We start from the raw sequence: 20133 nt of genomic DNA, 5'->3' as shown, positions 1-20133 counted from the left end.
GGCATTCGCTCTCAGCCACTTGGTGGCCCGGCGTGTCTGCGCACGATGACTCAGTCCCGGTTGTAGGACAATGGCATGGATCACATGGATAGGATGTTTTGCACTGAATCCCCACTGCAGTAACAATTAGAAATTGATGCCGAAGGTGTGTCGGCTTCTTGCATTGATTCGACATTAGAAGCAACAAATATAGGTAGTTATAAAATTGATGCTAGTTGCAGGGCTACACAGTAGGGGGTGCTGTAGAGTCAGAGGTTTAAATCCTGCCCCTGCATCTGTGTGTGGGGGGGTTTCATGCCACAATCCGAAGTGAGTTTAGGCAAATTAGCATCTTTATGCTGTTTGCGTGTCATGAGATGAATTGGCATCCTTTCCAGGGTGTTCCCCGGCGCTGCTTGGTTAGCACAATTAGCTTCTTAGTTAGCCTCCAGGGACCGTGTACTGCATCAACAGCATGGAAGATGGAGGCTTATTGCATCAACAGTACGATTTATGACAAAAATGAAAGCTTTGGATTTGATCCTTTTTTTGCAAAGGATAATTTCTAAAAAATATTCAAAATTCAAAGAGAGGATCCCTCACATAAAAATGGCAAATGACAGCAGCACTACGTCTGTACAATATGCATTCACCGTATATCCTCTAATCTAGTATTTATTGAAGCACATTTGAATATAACCAGTGGCAAATGGATTTTGGGATTAGGCCCAGACCAGCATTGTTGTTAAGCTAATGGTGTCGGGTTGACGCTAATGATGTAAAAGACATAGTAATGGAAGATCGACTGGCCCACGTGCCATCATTCACCCCCAGCTGGCTCACAATACTTATTATAGCTATCATGAAAAGCATAGGCACTTTAGGAGTAATCGCAAGGCCTAGCTCTCATAGCCTCTGGTTCACCATCTCTTTTCACAATTGCCGCCTGCTTTGCACTCCTGTGAAACGTTGCAATTACTGTCTCTTTACGGAAAGGCTGCACGTGTATCGCAAGGCCATCTGGCATGTCGCAGAACACCCCGACTGGCTGACGACTCTATATATAGCAACAGCTATTTACCAAGAGCTCTATTCCTCTGACGGAAAACATACATTCAACGGAACCTATGAACCTAGACCGAAGATGTGCCTTCACATCTCCCAGGTATGTTTAGGAATTCAAATTCGGTGATTTGTTTGAGTGTAGGGAACCAGGGCAACAACAAAATATATATTTGAGAAAACATGCAATTTAACAGAGATGGACTGGATACAACTGAACTGACTGCACAGTAATAACTGAAAACATCTGAAAAATCCCACTTTTTAGAAGTTGACTGTTCAACAGAATTAGTTACGGACTTGATGTATATGTTCTAGAGCACTTAAAGTAAAAGGTATTAGAAGCAAAAAGTGAACGACAAAATAATTTAGGAAATAGCCCAGCTGCAATACCATGAATTACACTGAGTGATGTTTTATAAAATTGTATGTTTGAGAGCTTTTTATGTAAGTATCAGGCGTAAAGCCACAGGGACTGTGTGGTAAATCATGTTCATGGTGAAGTGTGCCTGTTGTTATCTTCAGTAGCACAGTGGTTCTGCTGCTGAGTGCATTTTGATACTTCACCTTGAGGTGAGCGACATAATAAACACCCTCCCCCCCCCCTCATCCAGAGCTGCTGCATGCGAACGTATCAGGAGCGATACTGAGATTTTTTTAGGGGGTGAGGCATAAGAGGGACCAACTTTTTCATTAGCCAATGATATGTTTTGAATCGGTGAGTGACAGGGGAGGCAGCACTCCTGGAGCCAATTAGCTTTCACATTGAGCCACTGCCCCTGTGGCCCCGCCCCTGTATTTGCCCCCGGTACATATTAATCCTGTTAGTGTGGAAGTCACTGGCATAATGAAACGCTCCATCCTGTAGCCCATATTGGTGTGGTCAACACGCTGCCCGAGCCCCCAGTGTGCATGATACTCACCATGCAGATAGGGCTGTGGTTTCAGAAGCTGCCAGCTACACCCTCAGCACATCACAACACAATGTTGGGTTTTACCTTTCTAGGACATAAGCTTGGGTTAATACTGCAAGACACTTTATTTTTTTTTACTTTGGCTTCCATTCAGATAAGTAATGTCCTGCTTGCAGGTACCTTAGAATTAGAAAACAATGACTGAATGAAAGTCAGCAAAAGACTTTGTTATACGCTCCTCTAGTTCAACAAGTATGATCCAAAGGTTGTGGGTTCAAATCCAAGGGAGCATGCATACATTTTAACTCTTACCTCTACTATAAGTCACTTTGGATAAAAGTGCCAGGTGAAATGTAAATGTCATCTTACAATCCAGTCATGGTGAGCTGGTTTCCTTACATCAGGCTGGGCCAGTTATTAATTAGGATGGAAACTTAATTCACCTAATCCCAGTACTGTTCCATAATCATACTTCCTGCTAGGAATAATGTATACTAAGCAAGATCCTTATTAATTTAAATCAAAAATTTTTAATGTTTGCTCTTTAAAAACACAGGCAAGCAAGCAACTGGTGAAAACACAAACAGGTTCGGAAATGACCGCAGCAAACCTCTGTAGCATTGAGACCACAAGAAGCCCTGAAAACATTAAAGCATTAACATGTTATGGTAGCGTCTTTGGTCAAATTAACACAAAGAAAAAAGGTCACAGAAATTCTAAAATGAACACTGTCTATAACTGGGCTATTATATTTTTGACTTGCTGCCTTTGGAAATGACATATTCGTGGTTTGGCTTGAACAATGCATAATTTAAGTGCTCTCTAGTTCCTATAAAATAGGAGTGCAATATTAACAAAAAATTCTCGCTGTCATGGACTGCATGTCTTATGCAGTGTGGGGTCTAAGCAGTATTTTAATGCCCGGAGCCAATACTTGGCATTTGTGTACTTCTTAATCTCCCAGTCAGTGGCAACTCCTCACTACATGTTGATAAAAACATTTAATGGAGAGTGTTTCAGGCAAATTTACACATTGTCCTTCTTGGGGTCAGTATATTTCACTTCTATAGTGTTTAAAAATAGTTCCGTTTCCTTCTTTTACCTGTGAGATGATGGTCTTGTGCTTATCTTTCTGTCACAGGATCGTGGCCTAAATTCGGTAGGCAATCAAAATGGAAATCAAATCCCCTACAGATTAAACAAATAAATAGTTAAAAAGAACAAATAAAAAAACTGCAGTGGAATCTCAGACAGAAGTTTGATCATCTTATGCATTGTTTGCGATATTTACTGCACAAAGAATCAAAGCATAACATTCATTGCACTTTGAATAGTGATAAATCGGACATTTCCATCTTCAGCTCAGGCTGCCGCGTTTGTGTCTGTGGAGGTTTCGCAGCCATCTAGACAACAATCTTTTCCTAGCACCAAGGAACCTTCAGCTACATCTTTTAACATTAATGTGATACCACCATACTGAACATATCAGGCACTGTCACTAAAATAAGAAAACAATACTATTTGCACAGAGTACTGTATACATTTTACTCTCCATAAACTCAGTACATCTCACATCTCCTAATAATAGCAGAGGATGATATACTTCAGAAAATACTTTCCAAGTTGCATGTAACAAAATTTCTTTGGATGCACGAAACAACTGAGTTTGGGTGAAATTTCCTGTTAAACCCTCGTGACATATTCTTCCAGTAAACAAGCCTTTTGAAATTAAACATCAAGGGCATCAAACTTACACGTTAAACTGAACAATTTAAGGAGCTTGGCTCTTTTTCATACATCTATTACAAGATTCAGAAAAGCTGACTGAAACAGTAAGCCAAGAATCTGAGAGCTCTCTACAATGTCTGCACTTCTGAAGGTCAGAATCCACATCACCAGCATCTGGTTTGAGGTCACTATAGTGTATCAGGGACCAGCCTGGTTAACCCCTCATAGGGACAACTCAACAGCCACCTACTCTGAAGACTTGGTTATCTTTTAGCGTAGCTTAACATTACAGCATCGTGGCCTCCAGATGTTCTCTGTGTTGCCTGACTTCAGTTGATCAATCTACACTCAATGAGCAAATTTTGCAGAAAAAACTAATACTGAACATGTACAAATTCCTTCCATAATGTAACATGAGTAATGCAAATAAACGGCACTTACTTACAGCCCTTTAAAATAAGATATGTCACTCTATTTACAATGAAATGGTAATAATATTTTACTAACAACAACACCACCATTCTGACCAAATAATCCTTCTGGAAAAGCAACAATATCAGTGAAGACATCTCTTCTTTTTAAAGATCAAAATTACAAAAAGGCAATATTGTGACTGTTCAAAATGCTTGATACATTTCCCATATATGAAGTTTATTTTTAAATGAAATATTCTCCTCAGTCTGTGACAATTTGTGCTGATATATGGGGTTGTTGTTAAATCATTAACTCCATTATACTTGGGTTGTGTTTAAACCTTATCAAGTGCTTTAAGTGGTCACTTTCGGGAAAGATACTGAACCGTAGTGAGACGCAAACAGTGAGCACACAAGACCTCCACCTCTGACATTTACACTGCTTTTTCAAGCAAGCAACGATGACTGGGAACATTTTCAGGTAACAGACAAATATGTTTCAACTATGAATAGGAGGTCAGGTCTGCTAAAAGAAAAAAATATTTTGTAAATGACAAGCAACAGATGGCTGTTTAACTGTTGATGTAATACAGTTTTTGGATCATTTGCAGTTTTACTTGAAATATATCCAGGTGGACCTGGAGGACATCATCTGGACCTTCTGGATCTGCTGAAAATCACTGGATGAGGAATTTTAGCAAGAAATCAATGATACATTGTATGGCCAAATGTATGTGGAGACCAGTTTGTCCAGCTATTAATATGAAGTTGGTTTGTACTTTGTTGCAATTATAGCCTGTACTCTTCTGGGAAGGATTTTCTCCAGATGTTGGAACATTGCTGGTGGGATGTGCTGCTGTTTAGGTTGGGAATTGATGCTGGGTGATCAGGTCCTATTCTGTGAGCTTGGGTGGTCGACCATTTCACACCTGAACTTGCTTGCAGATGTTCTAACATCTAACATCTCAATCACTTAATTTTACCAGGGCAGTTCTAACTGGCAGACTGACTTATTGTTTGGAACGATGGTGTCCTATAATGGTGCCAAGTTGAAAGTCATTAACCTCTTCTGTAAAACCTCCCATTGGCTGTGTGCTTAATTATACACCCGTGTCAGCAGTGGGTGTGGTTTGATCAGCTAATTCCTCTAATTCAGTGTTTCCCAACCCAGTCCTCGAGGAACGTTTTTGCTCCCTCCCAGCTCGCAGCCAATCAGGAACACTGTATACCTGGTACAGGTGCGCTGGGAGCTGAGAGGAAGCAAAAATGTGGACTGTCTGGGGTTCCCCCGAGGACTGGGTTGGGAAACACTGCTCTAATTAATAGGAGTATCCACATACTTTTGACCATTTCTTAATCTTTCCCATAAATATATATCTTTTTGGAATTTAGGCATTGTCTGCTATAATTTAAACTTCATGATTGTACTTAAAAAATAAAGCTTTTCAAATAAGAGTAAAAGCACTGCTACAAACATAATTTCAAGCTACTGCCACTCACTGTTTCTTAATTGGCCTTGAAAAGTTTTCTGTTCATCACGCATCCCTTCAATGGGAAAAATTCGCCATCTCAACCGGGCGAGGGGATCCGGCATCAGGCGATGCTAAACATGGCGTTGGCACTGTCGCATTTGCCTGTGAAGTTGACCTTCCGGCTGCCGGCGCCGTAGGAGGCGAGATCCTCGTGCTCAGTGCCGTCGTGCTCGGGGCTCTCGTGGGAGGAGTCCTTCATGACGCTGTAGTAGACGGGCACGTTGTACTTGGTCACCTTCTCCGCTCGCTGCCGCTTGCATTCGCAGAGTCGCCGGAAGGCGCTGCGGAACTTCTGTGACATGAGGTTGTAGATGATGGGGTTGATGGCGCTGTTAGTGTAGATGCTCATGCGGGAGAAGAGCAGGAACCAGGTGTTGAGGTAAGGAGGGTCCATAAGGGAGTTGACCACCACCAACGTGCGGTAAGGCATCCACAGCAGGGCGAAAAGGACCACCACGACCGCCAACATTTTGGTCACCTAAAGTGTGGTGGACAAAGCAGGATAAAAACAACAAGAAAGCCTTCAAAGCGGATATAACATGGTAGTAATATTAGGTTCAAGATTCCTTTATTTATTACGTACATAGTTATGCAAGTACAACATGTAGTTAAATGTACTATGAATAAATATAGAAAATATAAAAGGCCTAGATGGTATACAGTGTGCAAATATGTTTAAGTTGTATTAATATCTTAAGGAGGTTTTATAAAGAAAAGCATGTGAATTAGCTCTGAAGCAAAGAACTAGGTCTGAAAATCATTCATTAAACTGGATAAAAAAGATTCATATTACGCAAGTATTTTAGAGAGCAAACTGTGATTCATGGGAGAGTTTTCAGGCAAACAATCAGTCTTTAAATAGGTATGTAGCAAATGGGGATTTTGGTTGCATATTGTACAGTTGAAAGTTGGTTTAAAATCTGGTTAACAGCATGTTTTCAGCTTCTGCTAGCCACCCATGCACCCATCCTTCGACCGGTTATTCTGCATGGGATCGTGTGACTTTTGCTAAGTAATTTTGTTGCTGAATAGTGGTGCATGGCTGACCTGTAGAATTTTTGTTATTTTTTTATGGAGTGCCCCCTCTCGATTCATTTTCACAATCTGGAGAGGGGTCCTCCTCATCGGTTGTAAACCATTGGCACTTGGAATACCAAAGGGGGGCACTATCATTTGTTTAGGAAAAAGGGACAGGTGCTCAGGCATCCCCAATCCATCCCACGCCCCCCCCCCCCCCCCCCCCCCCGGGTCCCCACACATGCCTGTCAATGTAAGATGTCTATTACCTGTAATTTATCAGACCGATATCTCTTTTCCATGAAATATTAAAACAAAACTAAATTTCCAAGTAAAATAAAAACAATATTTAAGTACTGCTGTGTAAAACATCTGGCTGATAAATATATCACTGAACATCACTGTAAAATCATGACAGTTTGACAGTGCTGTCCAGCATCATACCTCAAAGCTATTACTCATATAAATAGCCATGATAAAATCCAAACTCCCTTTCATGGGCATGTGACTTTCGCTCCAACATAGCCTGCATAGTAATCTGCATTTTGATTACGTTATGCTCTACTGGATGATAGATTTGTGCCAACAGTTACAGAACAAATACATTTGATATGGGCCTGAGTGACAGCTCACCCAGCGAAATCAACTAATCTTGTTTAACTGTCGTTTACCTGCCAGAATAATTATACTTTAGTCAGCTCCAGTCTTATTTCATACTAAGACCAGGATTTCTTTTACATGTCATACAAAAAAGGTGGCTTGTATATTTGAATTTTGTATAAGCCAAATTTAATTAATATATGAGTAAGGGTATATCTTAAAGGTAATTTCAGCTGAACCCAGCAAACGTTGTACATTGTTTTCATATAGATTTTTACAATGGGATTGATCTTCATTACACGCAGTTGTAGACCCTATTTGGGGGGGGGGGGGGGGGGGGGGGGGAGTCAGTCCCTCTTATTTTGCGTCTCTTCTATAACCATTTAGCAATTTGTCATTTTCTTGTGCATTTTCTCTGCAAATGTTACTGCGGAAGACCTCCCCCCCTCTCCCCATCCCACACCCCCGCCAAGGGTCCAATCCAACAATTGTTCCTGATCTGCATTATTTACCAGATCAACTGGTACACCCATTGCTAAAGAAGATTTATTTTTCCCAAACCAATACATCTACAGCTAAATATTCAACCGGACTGCAATGGAATTTCCCATGGGTGCTACAGAAGCACATAAATTGATTCTTATATACTATAGCTTGACATTTATGGGCTTTCTATTTCATGGAATACGGGACTAAACGGCCAATTAAAAATCTCTAAGTCTTCACTACTATTTACAAGTACGCGTTGTAATTTAGCAGAATTAAAATAATAATAATAACTTGCAAGATAATTATAATTATAAGCAAAGACTATGCAATACATTAGAATATACACTTAGTATATTCCATCATTGGAAACATTTATCCCGATATAAGGAATTCTGTCCATTGTAAAGAAAAACATTTCTTTCTGAAATATGACCAGTTTTAAAAATAATATTTAACATTTATTCTAGAAATAAACTTGTAAATTATCTCTTTATTAAGCTACAATGGTTATTAATTGGATGGCTTATCCATTAATTCGTAAGTAATTAAGATAATGATAAAAACAAACTTTAAAATACCTGTTTCCTGGATGCGATGGCTCCCTTATTGGATTTGCATGACACTTTAACCGTGCTCGCTCGTCCCTGATGGACCGAATCGTTCCCGGCTCTTTCTGCCGGGGTGGCCGGGATCGGGTTGGAGAACAAAATCCGGGCGATGAGACCGTACAGCACGGTGGCCACGATCAGAGGTATGACATAAAACAACGTGAAGTCCAAGAAGTAGATCGGCATGTAGAGGTTTCTGGAGACGCGGTAACCACACCTTACCACCACCCCATCGGCGTACGCGGTCTCGTTGGTGTCCACCAAAAAGAACCACATGATGCAGTAAAGCGAGGTGAAGATCCAGACGCACGCTATGATCTTCTTTGCCCGTGATACGGTGCAGATGAATTGCGCTTTGATTGAGTGGCAAATGGCAATGTACCGTTCAACTGTAAAAGCCGTGATAGAGCAAGAGGACACGTTGATGCCCAGGTATTGCAGGTATGTGATGCACAGGCATCCGGCGTAGCCGTAAACCCAGGAGGCGACAACTTCGGAGATGTTGGGGAGACCTGCAGCTAGAAGCACTATGAGATCTGCTATAGCCAGACTTACGAGGTAGCAGTTTGTCGGGGTCATCATGTGCTTGGTGCGAAGTACTACCAGCACCACCATTATATTTCCAGCAATTCCCACTCCGCATATAACTAACGCTAAGAGGATTGTGGTAACCTGGACTTCCACGGGGTTTTGTGGCATCTTTATGAGCGCTTCGCTTTTCGTTAAGTTGATATGGGTATCCTTCCCGAGAAGCCTCGTTAGGTTCTCCATCGTGTGCGTCTTGCTACTGCGTGGATTTTCGGAGGTCTTGAAAGGCGGTTATTAGCGTCCGTACGAGTTGTCATAAATCCTGGAGATAGGATAAGGAGAAAATTAACTACTCCTTTTGGGAAAAGTTAATACTGCATTTGGTACGGAGTGCTGTGCGATTTTTAAGTTCTAAATATTTACGTAATGAGAGACATAGATCTATCACCACTGCTGACCAAAGTTTATCAATAGCTTAAAAATTAACCGATACATAGGAAGAGAGACACAAACCGGGATGAGATGATCTAACGCTCACCATGATTCCATGATTGATGTAAGTCCCTTGGGGTCCATGGTTGTGTCCAGCTGGTGGGGAAACTGTTGAGATTATGTTGATTATTTTGAACTGGGCTGAATGCCAAAGGGTGGAAATGGCACATAGCCACTAAACATTTTTAGTGGTGATGCAGGGAGAGCCGTGCTCTTCCTATCCAGCTTCAGACCAGTTAGATGCTGCATATGATGGACTGTCTCACTCCCTCCTTCTGCCTCTCTCTCACATACACCTTCTCTTTCTCACCCTCCCTCTACCGCCCATCTCTTATCCCCCCCCCTCCCCCTAGCCTGTTTGAGGGCAGTATGGAAGGTTGATGAATATCTGACCTTGTAAGACCTGGAGGTGCTTTTAATGTTCCTTTTCTCGGCAGCATAAGAGTCCCGCCCACCTACCAGACCCTCACATAAATAATAAAACGCACAGTAATCACTTATAAAATTTTAAAAACTGATCAGCTGCCTAATTCGTATACCACGTTACCCCCTTCCTTGAACTACTGGTAGGATGACCTCACCGCCTTATCTGAAAGTAGCTGTTTATTGACGTGGTGCAGATTTGCACATGATATCAAACATGTACTTTTAGTCCATGGGTTCCATCACAAAGCACTTCCGTCTGCCCTCTTTCGCTGGATGTTTCTCTGCATCACCTTGATGATGCCTTGGATCTCGAGAAGCAGCAGGAGAAGAAGAGAAGGAAGTGGTGATGTCACAAAGGACAGGGCTTTGATGGTTTTGTGTTCATGACCCACAATGGAGAGCAAAGAGAATGGGCTGTGTTTGAATCCGGCATGTAGGTATATAAAAAAATTATGAATTTGTACCCTACAAAAATTTTTTGCGGGGAACCTATCAGTAGGTTGGCCAGACGCCCATCCCTCCCCCTCCCCAAATTTTATTTCTGGCTATGGTTCGATTCAATGGCTGCAGGGTGGCATGCAAGATAGTGTCTCCTCCACAACCAGAAAAAGAAAAAGAACACGTGTTGCTTTTAGTACCTCTCCTGTCCTTTCATATGTGCACTGCACTACAGTATATATATGTTCTGGCAGATTTGAATCTTGTGTACCAGACTGTATCGGACTCTTGTAGATGTATGACTTGCTTCTATATCTTTGGCATGTAGTGCCCTTCCATTCTTATTGAAATTTGCGCATATTTCTTTTCCACTAGAGAGTTCATCCCAGGAACTTTGTTAATGCTCTAGAATTTAGCAGTTCATATAACAGCTGAAATCAGTTCTCCACTAACAGCATTGTCTGTTCGCATTGTATGTTTTCCGCTGGAGGTTTGATCTTAATCTAAAACCAAGAGAAGTTTCCCGAACCTCCAGGGATGGGGGTTTGAAATCTGCCTCCACTGCATGTCAAGTTTGCATGTTCTTACCATATCACTCCATGTTCTCTGGCTTCCTCCACTTATCCAAAAACATGCAATAATATAAATTGGCATCTCTAAATTGACCCCCCTCCCTGTTCCCTGGATATGTTACGTGTTTGTAAGATAGACGCATGGTGTCGCAGTAGGAAATGTATTCTAGTCAAATTTCAGCGTTGGCTAAGTTGCATATACTGTACTAGTTATCCCCCTTTACACATACAATAACCAAGAAAAAAATAAATAAATGCATGAACAAAAATAAAAGTGAAGTGGAAGTAAGGAGCATGTGCTGATTACTGCTACCCATCACAGGACAGAACCACCTCAGGGATGAGAACCTGAGTGCAGCCATGTGGCGGGCAACACCTCAGCATCCAGACGGAACAGTGTGAGTTTTTTCCAGCAGCTAGAGTGTCAGTCCTGCCACCACTCTGTCACTCCCTGGAAGTTGGAGTAGCTGCTTGCAGGGCTGGATGGAGATTAACCTCATACCCAGGATGAAGCAGTTGCAGCTTCAAGGCCTCGATCATGGACCCAGTGCAGTAGAAACACTCCAGGTATTTATGGGATTCAAACCAATAACCTTCCAATTGCTGGCACAGATCCATAGCCTCAGCCTTTATAAATTGCTTTATAGGTCAGAGTCTATGATCAAAAAAATAACCATTGTGCTTTGATGGGAAGATTACAAACACAGCAGCTAAAGTCAAGGGTCTGTTTCCAAGTCTGAAGAAACTGCAGATTCGGATACAAAAGCTGGTACCTGCAGTGCTGAACTGGAAGGCAAATCTACTCATCATTTTATAGTATGTGTCTGTGGGAACCTTTTTTTCTGAGCTATGTATACGTTTGATCACTTGTAAATAATAGAAAAATGGAAAAAAGGCATGGTGGAGTCAATATTCTGTTTTATTGTTCTTCATGTGAGGATTGGAAGTTTAAATTAAGACATGTAGCCAAAGATCATTAGCTAAGCAGTATGACTTTTTTCAAAATTAAGTGCAGAATATGTCCCTTTTGATATTTTCTCTTGTCATTAATAAATAAAATGAAATGAACCAAATTTGAGTTCATTTATTGTTCCTGTATTGCTTCTTGCTTAGTTAACTATTTGTTGTGATATGGAAGATTATAGGATGAAACGTGTGGTGCAGAGGATTAATGGATACACACCTAGACACATGTGGATGTACACTCATACACAGACACACACACACACAGACAGACACAGACACACAGACAGACAGACACAAAGACTGACAAACACACAGACAGACACACAGACAGACACAGACACACAGACAGACAGACACGAACATGGACACACACACCGCTGGGTAAACTAATGGAAATGTATCATTTGCAAGATATTTCTGTCACAGATATGACTCTGCTCACTGTTTTAGCCATTAAGCTGGACCTGAATAGGGTAGTGAAAGTGGAACACAGTGAAAGCTGCATTTCATTTGTAAGCTAAATGCAAACTGTAAGGCACCAAAATCCTCTCTCTGATTTAAAAGGCAGCCTGACAAAAAGAAAAAACACGGAAGACTGAGTAACTGCTTTCAGAGAAAATGACTGACCTGAATTTTTCTGATATTGCCAGAATATTCTCTGAAATGGAAACACTCAGTTGTAAATGCTTAAGCAGAGTTCCCAGAAAGACTGTGACAGAGAGAGCATGTTTGATGTGTTTTTCTGTTGTGTTTTATTTTATTTTATTTTATGGGGCTTAGAAGGCCTTGCAGTAAAACATACTACTTGCAAAAGTCTTAAGCAGTTAGAGTAGTAAGTGTAAAAGTGTATATTTGGTAAATAAAGAAAAAACACAATGAAATATTACAGCATATGAAAATTCCTTGTTTCATGCAAAAAGTAACTGATGTCATGTTAGACGGCTAGATGAACACAGCTTCAGTTCCCAAACCTCTCATCAGGGGCACTTCAGCAGTTCCATGCATCATTACATTTCACAACCAGCTCAATTAATTAATTAACTTAATTAGTTAAAAATTCAATGAGTTATTGATTAGCCAAATAAGGTGGGGTAGTGGTCGAGTTAAAAAATACATGGGTGTATTGGACTGTTGCTACAAATACTGAGGTGATTTTATGTTTCGAAATGACTAAACTGTTGTATTTTCAGAGATATGAAATCATAGTTTTACACCAACGTGAAGATCATTTATACATCATTTTCTTTGACCGTACAAAGAAAATGATGCATAGTACTGTACATCAGGTATAATGAACATCAGATCCTTAACATATAGCAATACATGCGTAGATACATGATTCAAATAAATTAATGCTTCGTACATCAGGACTAAAAATGTATACATTTTCCCAAGTATTATTATAACCATGAACTGCTCATGGTTTCCTGACTTCTGACGGATTAATTGACGAATTCATGCAGAGAAAATTGAAACCCTCAAATTACCTCTAAGCAGAGGGACATTGCCTGCAGGTAACTGCACTGAAATGCTGCACAGAGCAGCAGATCATTTCAGACTTAATACATCACACAACTATAAATGTGAATAAATATGACCCCCATTATTTGTGACATATGCCCGATTTAGCATTGATCAGTATATATAGAACTCTACTCTTGCATAGATGTTAAACCACCAATAGCTTAAACCCTAGTCATTTACGTTCTCAAACGGAATGTACATTCACAATATCTTAAAACAGAGTAAAAAGCCTGTTGCATTAGTTAAATACAATTTTTCTTGCGAGACCAGTAAATTACTGGCTAACTAATGGCTGTGTTATCTCTTGAAATGGCCCATTTAATAATCAAACAGGACATTCACCAGTCCTTCATTTCAGAAGCCAAAATGGCGCATTAATTAATATAAGGTCCCTTAAATTAAAGTTTAATTATCCGAATATTTGCCTTCTTGCCGCAGAACTGAACTGAAGGGCTTTATTGAAGGGTTCAGCTTCCCTGAAGTCAGGCTGCTCAGCAAACTAGAGAAGTGAAGTGAAGTGGTGCCGTGTTCCATTGGTCCCTAACAAGCATTTCAGTTAAAGGAAGGATTTAAATTCAGTACATTTTGGCTCCTCTTAAGCAACCATCTTTTATAATTTATTTTTGATTGAACTGTTCACTGCACACAGTGCTAATATGTAAGATGAACACAGAAAGAGTATTCAGTCAAATACCTGTGTTATGCCTGTGATAGCAGGTTATGATTATTTTAAAGATTTTATTATTGAGATGTACACTGTTACAAAATAAGCCAGGAAAGCAGGCTGAGCTGCTGTCTCGAACAGGTGAAATATAATGATATGTAAATAGAACATTAATAAAATTACCCTAATCTAAATTTAGGGTATTAAATAAAAGAAAAGAAAATAGGAGGAACCTCTGATTAGTATGTAATAATCAGCTTAGGCTTCATTAGCACACAATATGCCTCTTTGTATCTATTAAATTCAGGGTGAATATATATGTGCACTATAGTGTTTCATGTAAATTCTGAGCCCATTCACTGGACATACTCATAGATAAAAATGATAATCAGGGCCTGTGACCCCACATTGCTTATTCATGCCCCAGTAAAGTGGTCATTAACATCACAAACTAGTCCTATTCTATTTACTCTTCTTTGAGTGAATGGGAAGTGAACATCTTCCATATACTTAGCGGCCCCCGGTGGTACAAAAAGGTATGACAACACGAACCATGCCGTTTCTGAACTGAGGCTTGTATCATTGTATCATTGTTTCTTCAATGGAATAATCTGGTAAATCCATATGCAGTCAATGTTAATTAACATATTAGTCCGTTATCCTTGTCAGGATTGTACAGGGAATGGATGTCAGGCAGCAAAGAGTAAAAAGGAGAAGCACAATCTGAAAAGGAAGCTAGACATATTAATTTTATAACTAATTATGTCTCATTAGTCAATGCTTTGGTTTGAGTTACAGCAAACAGCACCATCAGAAGATACTTCTTAATTTTTACACCCACTAGTTTACTTCAATGTAAAGCAGAGATTTTTAATATTTTGAAAACAATTAAGATGGAGTCGAATTTGCCAATTATGTTGCTTTTCCAAAAAAAATTGTGGCCCTTTTGTCACTCAAACCCTTTAGCAAATGAATGTGTGATTCTGTGAGTTAGGACTCTATGTTTGTGATTAGAAGGTTGCTGCTTCAAATCCTGCAGCCGCTAAAGTGCTTTTATTGTTTGGCCCTTAATCCTACATGGCCCAGGACGGGCTGACCCTACTATTGTGTGTTGCTTTGGATAGGAGCACCTGCTTAAAACATATAAATATATTCTGCAGCGTATTTGGCTGAAGGTGCGAGGCGCTGACTAAAAGCTGTCTCCACAAAGATTACAACCAGACATGCATAATACTTGAGTCCTTGTGTTCCTTTCATAGCGCTGTAATTAAAAGCAGTTGTTCATTCTAGGTTCCTTGCTAAGTGCTGTATTATTTTCATTTCAGTTGTGCCTCCTGTGCTATTTTTGATGCTTGTTGCTGCCCAGCTAGCACCCCCGGTGAAGGATTCGTCGCAACTGTTATTCTAGGTCTTTTATAACCTCCTGAGACCCCACCCATTCATTTATGTCCATTGTAGTGGACATTTTGTTTTTGCATCTATCTTTTCACTGATGTAAGGAAACTTATTTATTCCTGTTGTACACTAAAGAGGACATGCCGTCAAATTAAAAATAAAAATAAATTAGAAAAAAATCTAAATTGTAAGATGTCTTATTTCCTCCAAAGACAAATAACCTATAATTGAAGGATACTTTTCTCCTTGGGTCTCAGGAGGATATTCATGCAATTAAGGCTGTTCTAAGTAAACAAGATGGGTGTATCGTGGGAAAAACAAGCACAGGTCTTGTATGACACAGTGCAACCTCTGCGTTTCTGTTCATTCGTGACCTCTTGTGTATGAACTCACATTCTTTTTCATACCATGTGTTACCATTTAATTGCAGGACAAGAAATGCCTTTGACCACTAAACATGGAAGTGGAGGGAAGTTCATTGTTATCGTTCATGGAAATGACCTCGAGCAGACTGACCTTTATCTAACTGCATTTGTAGGGTTTATGGTGAAATCGGTGATGCTGCTAGAGGGCAGATCAGTGGATTAAAGGGGCTTGTCTCTTCTCAACTCACTTTCCCATCTTTTAAGGATTATGGCTCTGCAATTTCTGAATACTTTTCCCCGCTGCATTTGCCTCCGACTATTAGAATATGGTTTTATAAGCTATAGTGAAAAATGGGAAGGACCTCTCAGTTTTTTTTGATGTTGATGACCTTCAATTACCTTTGACTCCACAGAAGCTGGGTCAAATATATATCTGCAGGTATTACATACTTACCTGTGTTTTAAAGCTCATTCTTCAAAGTGTTTTTCTCCATAACTGTTGTCCTTCATTTTTACCCATCCATTCATTTTCTTCACCTGCTTGGTGTCATCTGGACTAAACTGACCGGCGTGCTGCCATCATGAAGCTAATTTGAATTAACAAATGAGGAATGAGGAACGTTGAAATGGGAAGAAGAGAGTCGATTTCCACCTGCCACTGCCTGGATTCCAGCAGGGGTCACCAGCAGAACAAAGTAAAACCGTGTTTATTGTAGGGCAATCCTGGCTAGAAAGGACTCAGGCTAATTTTTGGAATTCTTTCACGCTGTAATAGGCTTATCTCAGTGGTGCTTAATAACTGCAATAGGAACCTAAACATTCCAAGTTTAATTACTGAAATTGCTGAAGCAGCGTTTTTCAGTAGTGCTATGTTTTATTCTACATTTCCCAGCAATTTAATGACAATTAAGTCTTCTCTTCTTATTTAGTGGCAGTTCATATCATAAAATGTCATTCATTTCAGCTGAATTTCAGCTGAATCTCTTGTCTCACACTGCCTCAGAAACTGTGCTGCCCAGCCCTGCCTCACACTGCCTCAAACCCTGTGCTGCCCAGGCCTATCTCACACTGCCTCAGACCCTGTGCTGCCCAGGCCAGAAGTACAGTGACTCTGTCACTGTGGTTCTGGGTGAGCAGTCAATGGAAAGGAAGGATGATGGCCAGAGTAGCCACCACTCGCATGCGTCTCAATGGAAAAAATGCTGCTGTTCCCCTGCTTAGCTCGTATTCTTTGATGCAGGTGCTTGAGTCTTATCGCCTCCTGACTCTTGAAGAAGGAAGCAGAGATGGTGTAGCGCCACCGTGTGGCAAACACCTCGAGGAACACCATGCTGTAGGCCAGCAGGTAGAGCAGTCCCAGGAGGGCGGCAACTCCGGGGTCTGGTGCCGATAGGTCCGAGGTGCAGTGCTCTGACCCAGTTCTGATGGACCAGGGATATACCCTCTGGAAGTCTACCAAAACCCCGGTCCCACAGCTTGGGTCGAAGATACAGAGGGATGGACTGTAGGACTCAACCTGACAGGAGAGGCAAGATGCCTGTTACCACAACTGCTACTCTTGTTTTATATTACTATAGTCTTTTTTTGGTATTCAGTCTTTAGTATTTTCATTACTTGTACAGGCTGTTCTCGACCAACTTAATCCATTTCACAAACCATTAGCTAAATAATAATAATAATAATAATAATAATAATAATAATAATAATAATAATAACAATAATAACATTTTATAGTTGCATTTTTCCATACCATTCAAGACACTTTATAGCAAAAAACACAAAAGCCAAAAATATATAGGTAGCACTTCACTTAATGAAGCACAGAGTTTATAGTATAGTATTATACTATTAGTTTATAGTATAGCATTATACTATTAGTTGTGTATTAATTAACCTCAAACTAAGTCTTAGCTACATACTGTACTGATCTCATGTTAATTCATCATTAATGAATCATCCCAAGCATTTACTATATTTCTTATTCTATAAACCTTTGTAAACCACTGAAGGAACTACTGAAGGAAGCAATGAATAACACAAGTGAAATACTCTCATGAATTGTGACACATCGTTTCTCATGTAGCAATTATATTTGTTCATGATTTGTTCAGCAGTAACTGAGTTATTTATAAGTATTTGTGCCTCATCAAGTAAAGTGTTACTAATATAGCATATTTTTTTAGTAATATAATTAAAAAGGAACACATATTAAATAAATGAAAAAATAAGGTTGCCTTTTTGCATTAATGTTTCCATAAACTGTGCAGCTAGGATATATTTTGCATTAAGTCTGAATTAACTTAAGCAGGTTGTACAGCTGAGAGGTGGCTGTATATAGATTTTCAATCACCAGATAAATGTCTAAAGAATATTATTATATTACTGAATATTATTATATTAAACTACAAATTTAGTGTTTGCTGGGTTCTTGAGGTTTTTAGTTTTGCTTGGAATATAATAAGAACATTCAGCTTTATTAACAGGGTGTTTGATCCTTACCTTGTACGCCAAGCTGATGTTGATGGAAATCGGCGGAATATCCAGCAGCCTAGCTTTACTGGCACTGACTAAATGGTACAATATGTGATCCAAGATAATAACCAACAGGGTCACTGTGAAATACCAAGACATGACCAATATGCGAGGAGCACATCGTAAAAGTTCTTGTCGAGAGATTCTGCAGATTGCAGAATGAGAATTACGTTTCTTATGGCCAGTAATGTATGGGTTGTCAAATTTCACGTCTGTCAAATACGATTTTAGGTAAAGGGCAGATTCAACAAAGAGATAGATAATAAAAAGGGCAGCTATAAATCTGCTGGCCACTAATTTCATGTTTTTTATGGTGTATTTGGCATGAGAAAAGTCTCTTTCGATATTTTGGCTGACACTTACAAACCTCTGGTTGATGTTAGAGAGGTTTATATAAGTAAAGTGATCAAAATTTCTCAAACTGCGCACAAACTGCAGCTCTGTCTCTTTTGCTTTCATCGCCGCAGTGACCAGCTCTCCTTTTGCCCAGTTAATTATCTCCGAGGAATTTATCAGGCTCTGGGCTAGGTTGCCCCCACTGCATTTCAAGGTGTGTGACACCACACCCACGTTTGCGCCGATGTTGGGGAGGACGTTGAGCATCAGCAGGGTAACGGCGGCTGACAGAATAAAGCGACGCCCTTGTTTGGTGCCCAGCGTGGGCAGGGCCATGGTGAACACGCAGCGGACAGGGTGACAGAGGAAGAGCGAGACGAAGGCAGCCACGCCGTAGATGGACGCCGTCGCCCCGGAAACGCGCTGCCCGTAACTCAGGGAGCTTGCCATCCAGCTGAAGAGGATGATGCCACTCAGGAACGCCACAGCCAAACACAAGAACATCAGGGTCACAACCTCTTTGATGCCATCTGGGTGGGTCTTTGAATAGATGCTCCAGAGCCACCCAAGGGTCGCATTGGCTCTGTGCCAAAGACCCGACCTGAAAAAGCAATGCGATGCGTCAATGATACTAATTTAAGACGTCGACAGTCCTTCCTGCTTAAAACACACAGATGTGGAAATTTCTGGTCCAGAAAGTAAAAATTCAGACAAAGATTTCATTTCAACCAGATCCTCAAACTTGAAATGCTGAAAAAATGCATCAGCTATAATTTGATATATTTTATTTATATAAGCAAAGAATCACTGCAAGAAAACACAGTGTGGAAAATTATGTGCAAAAATGTGAAGTTTGATTTAACTAAAAAAGTTTTTATAAGCAATAAAATAGTTATGTATTAAATGTTGTTATCAGTTAATCATAGTTTTTCCATTGTTGTCCTGGAGAACTTAACTATATATACCACTGAATAATATATATATGAGGGTTGTGTATAAATGTGTAACCAGCTAGTTACTGGTTTAGTCACCTAAATAATCTTTTTTAGTCAGTTGTGTATGAAACTACCTTTGTTGATTATCAGTAGGTTACTACTAATATGTAACAAAACATCCAAAACCAACTGGACTGTGAGTCGTCTGGAACCAGCATAGCTACCAACATCTTATTAGCGTAAACTGGATATATGAGTGCAAAAATTGATGTATATTGAACAGAATTGAAATGACACACACCTGAATTTCCAGCAGGCCGGCTCCTTAATCGACGACATCGCACTTAAATGGCTCCAACAGCTCTTGTGGGAAGGATCTGTCTCTGACTGTCGAAAAAGAGAACTGCTATCTGTCACCTCTGAGAGTCACTGCCACAGCGCTGTGGCTCACGCACTGTGGCTCATGCGCTGTGGCTCATGTTGTGGGTATCCACATGGGGAAGAAGGTAACGAGCATGTAACGTCCCTCGTGCACCAGCACGCAAAGCGGCATGTGTTGTGTCACGCTTTAAAAGCCTGTTTCACAAATCAGCTCCATGCAAGGCCACCGTTAGGGCT

At 40.3% G+C, this 20133-nt stretch overlaps 2 protein-coding genes across 3 annotated transcripts; both read right to left on the bottom strand.

The window, feature by feature from the left end:
* Positions 1-2496: 2496 nt before the first annotated feature.
* On the bottom strand, positions 2497-9597 carry LOC111855760 (thyrotropin-releasing hormone receptor-like). 2 transcript variants are annotated; one of them, XM_023835098.2, is made up of 3 exons: positions 9384-9597; positions 8313-9192; positions 2497-6106 (listed from the first exon to the last, which is right to left on the bottom strand). In XM_023835098.2, exons 2-3 carry the CDS (start codon positions 9111-9113, stop codon positions 5690-5692), a joined length of 1218 nt encoding a protein of 405 aa, XP_023690866.2. In that variant the 5' UTR covers positions 9114-9192; positions 9384-9597; the 3' UTR covers positions 2497-5689. The 2 variants fall into 2 exon arrangements, with proteins under 2 accessions (XP_023690866.2, XP_023690865.2); XM_023835097.2 differs by having other exon boundaries at positions 9409-9597.
* Positions 9598-16616: 7019 nt separating this feature from the next.
* Positions 16617-19933, bottom strand: ocstamp (osteoclast stimulatory transmembrane protein). Its single transcript, XM_023835221.2, has 3 exons — positions 19817-19933; positions 18212-19181; positions 16617-17228 (listed from the first exon to the last, which is right to left on the bottom strand). Exons 1-3 carry the CDS (start codon positions 19852-19854, stop codon positions 16827-16829), a joined length of 1410 nt encoding a protein of 469 aa, XP_023690989.2. The 5' UTR covers positions 19855-19933; the 3' UTR covers positions 16617-16826.
* Between the last annotated feature and the right edge of the window lie 200 nt (positions 19934-20133).

This window comes from Paramormyrops kingsleyae, chromosome 6, assembly GCF_048594095.1.
Source record: "Paramormyrops kingsleyae isolate MSU_618 chromosome 6, PKINGS_0.4, whole genome shotgun sequence".
Classification (NCBI taxonomy): domain Eukaryota; kingdom Metazoa; phylum Chordata; class Actinopteri; order Osteoglossiformes; family Mormyridae; genus Paramormyrops; species Paramormyrops kingsleyae.
The sequence above is the reverse complement of the archived record's forward strand: the minus strand, read 5'-3'. Positions and strand labels throughout refer to the sequence as shown.

Coding starts and splice junctions, on each gene's coding strand:
- LOC111855760 (XM_023835098.2), bottom strand. CDS start 9,113: ATGGAGAACCTAACGAGGCTTCTCGGGAAGGATACCCATATCAACTTA. Junction 6,107..8,312: donor CCATCGCATCCAGGAAACAG/GTATTTTAAAGT, acceptor ACCACACTTTAG/GTGACCAAAATGTTGGCGGT.
- ocstamp (XM_023835221.2), bottom strand. CDS start 19,854: ATGTCGTCGATTAAGGAGCCGGCCTGCTGGAAATTCAG. Junction 19,182..19,816: donor CCGGCCTGCTGGAAATTCAG/GTGTGTGTCATT, acceptor TTGCTTTTTCAG/GTCGGGTCTTTGGCACAGAG. Junction 17,229..18,211: donor ACATCAGCTTGGCGTACAAG/GTAAGGATCAAA, acceptor CTCTCCTGTCAG/GTTGAGTCCTACAGTCCATC.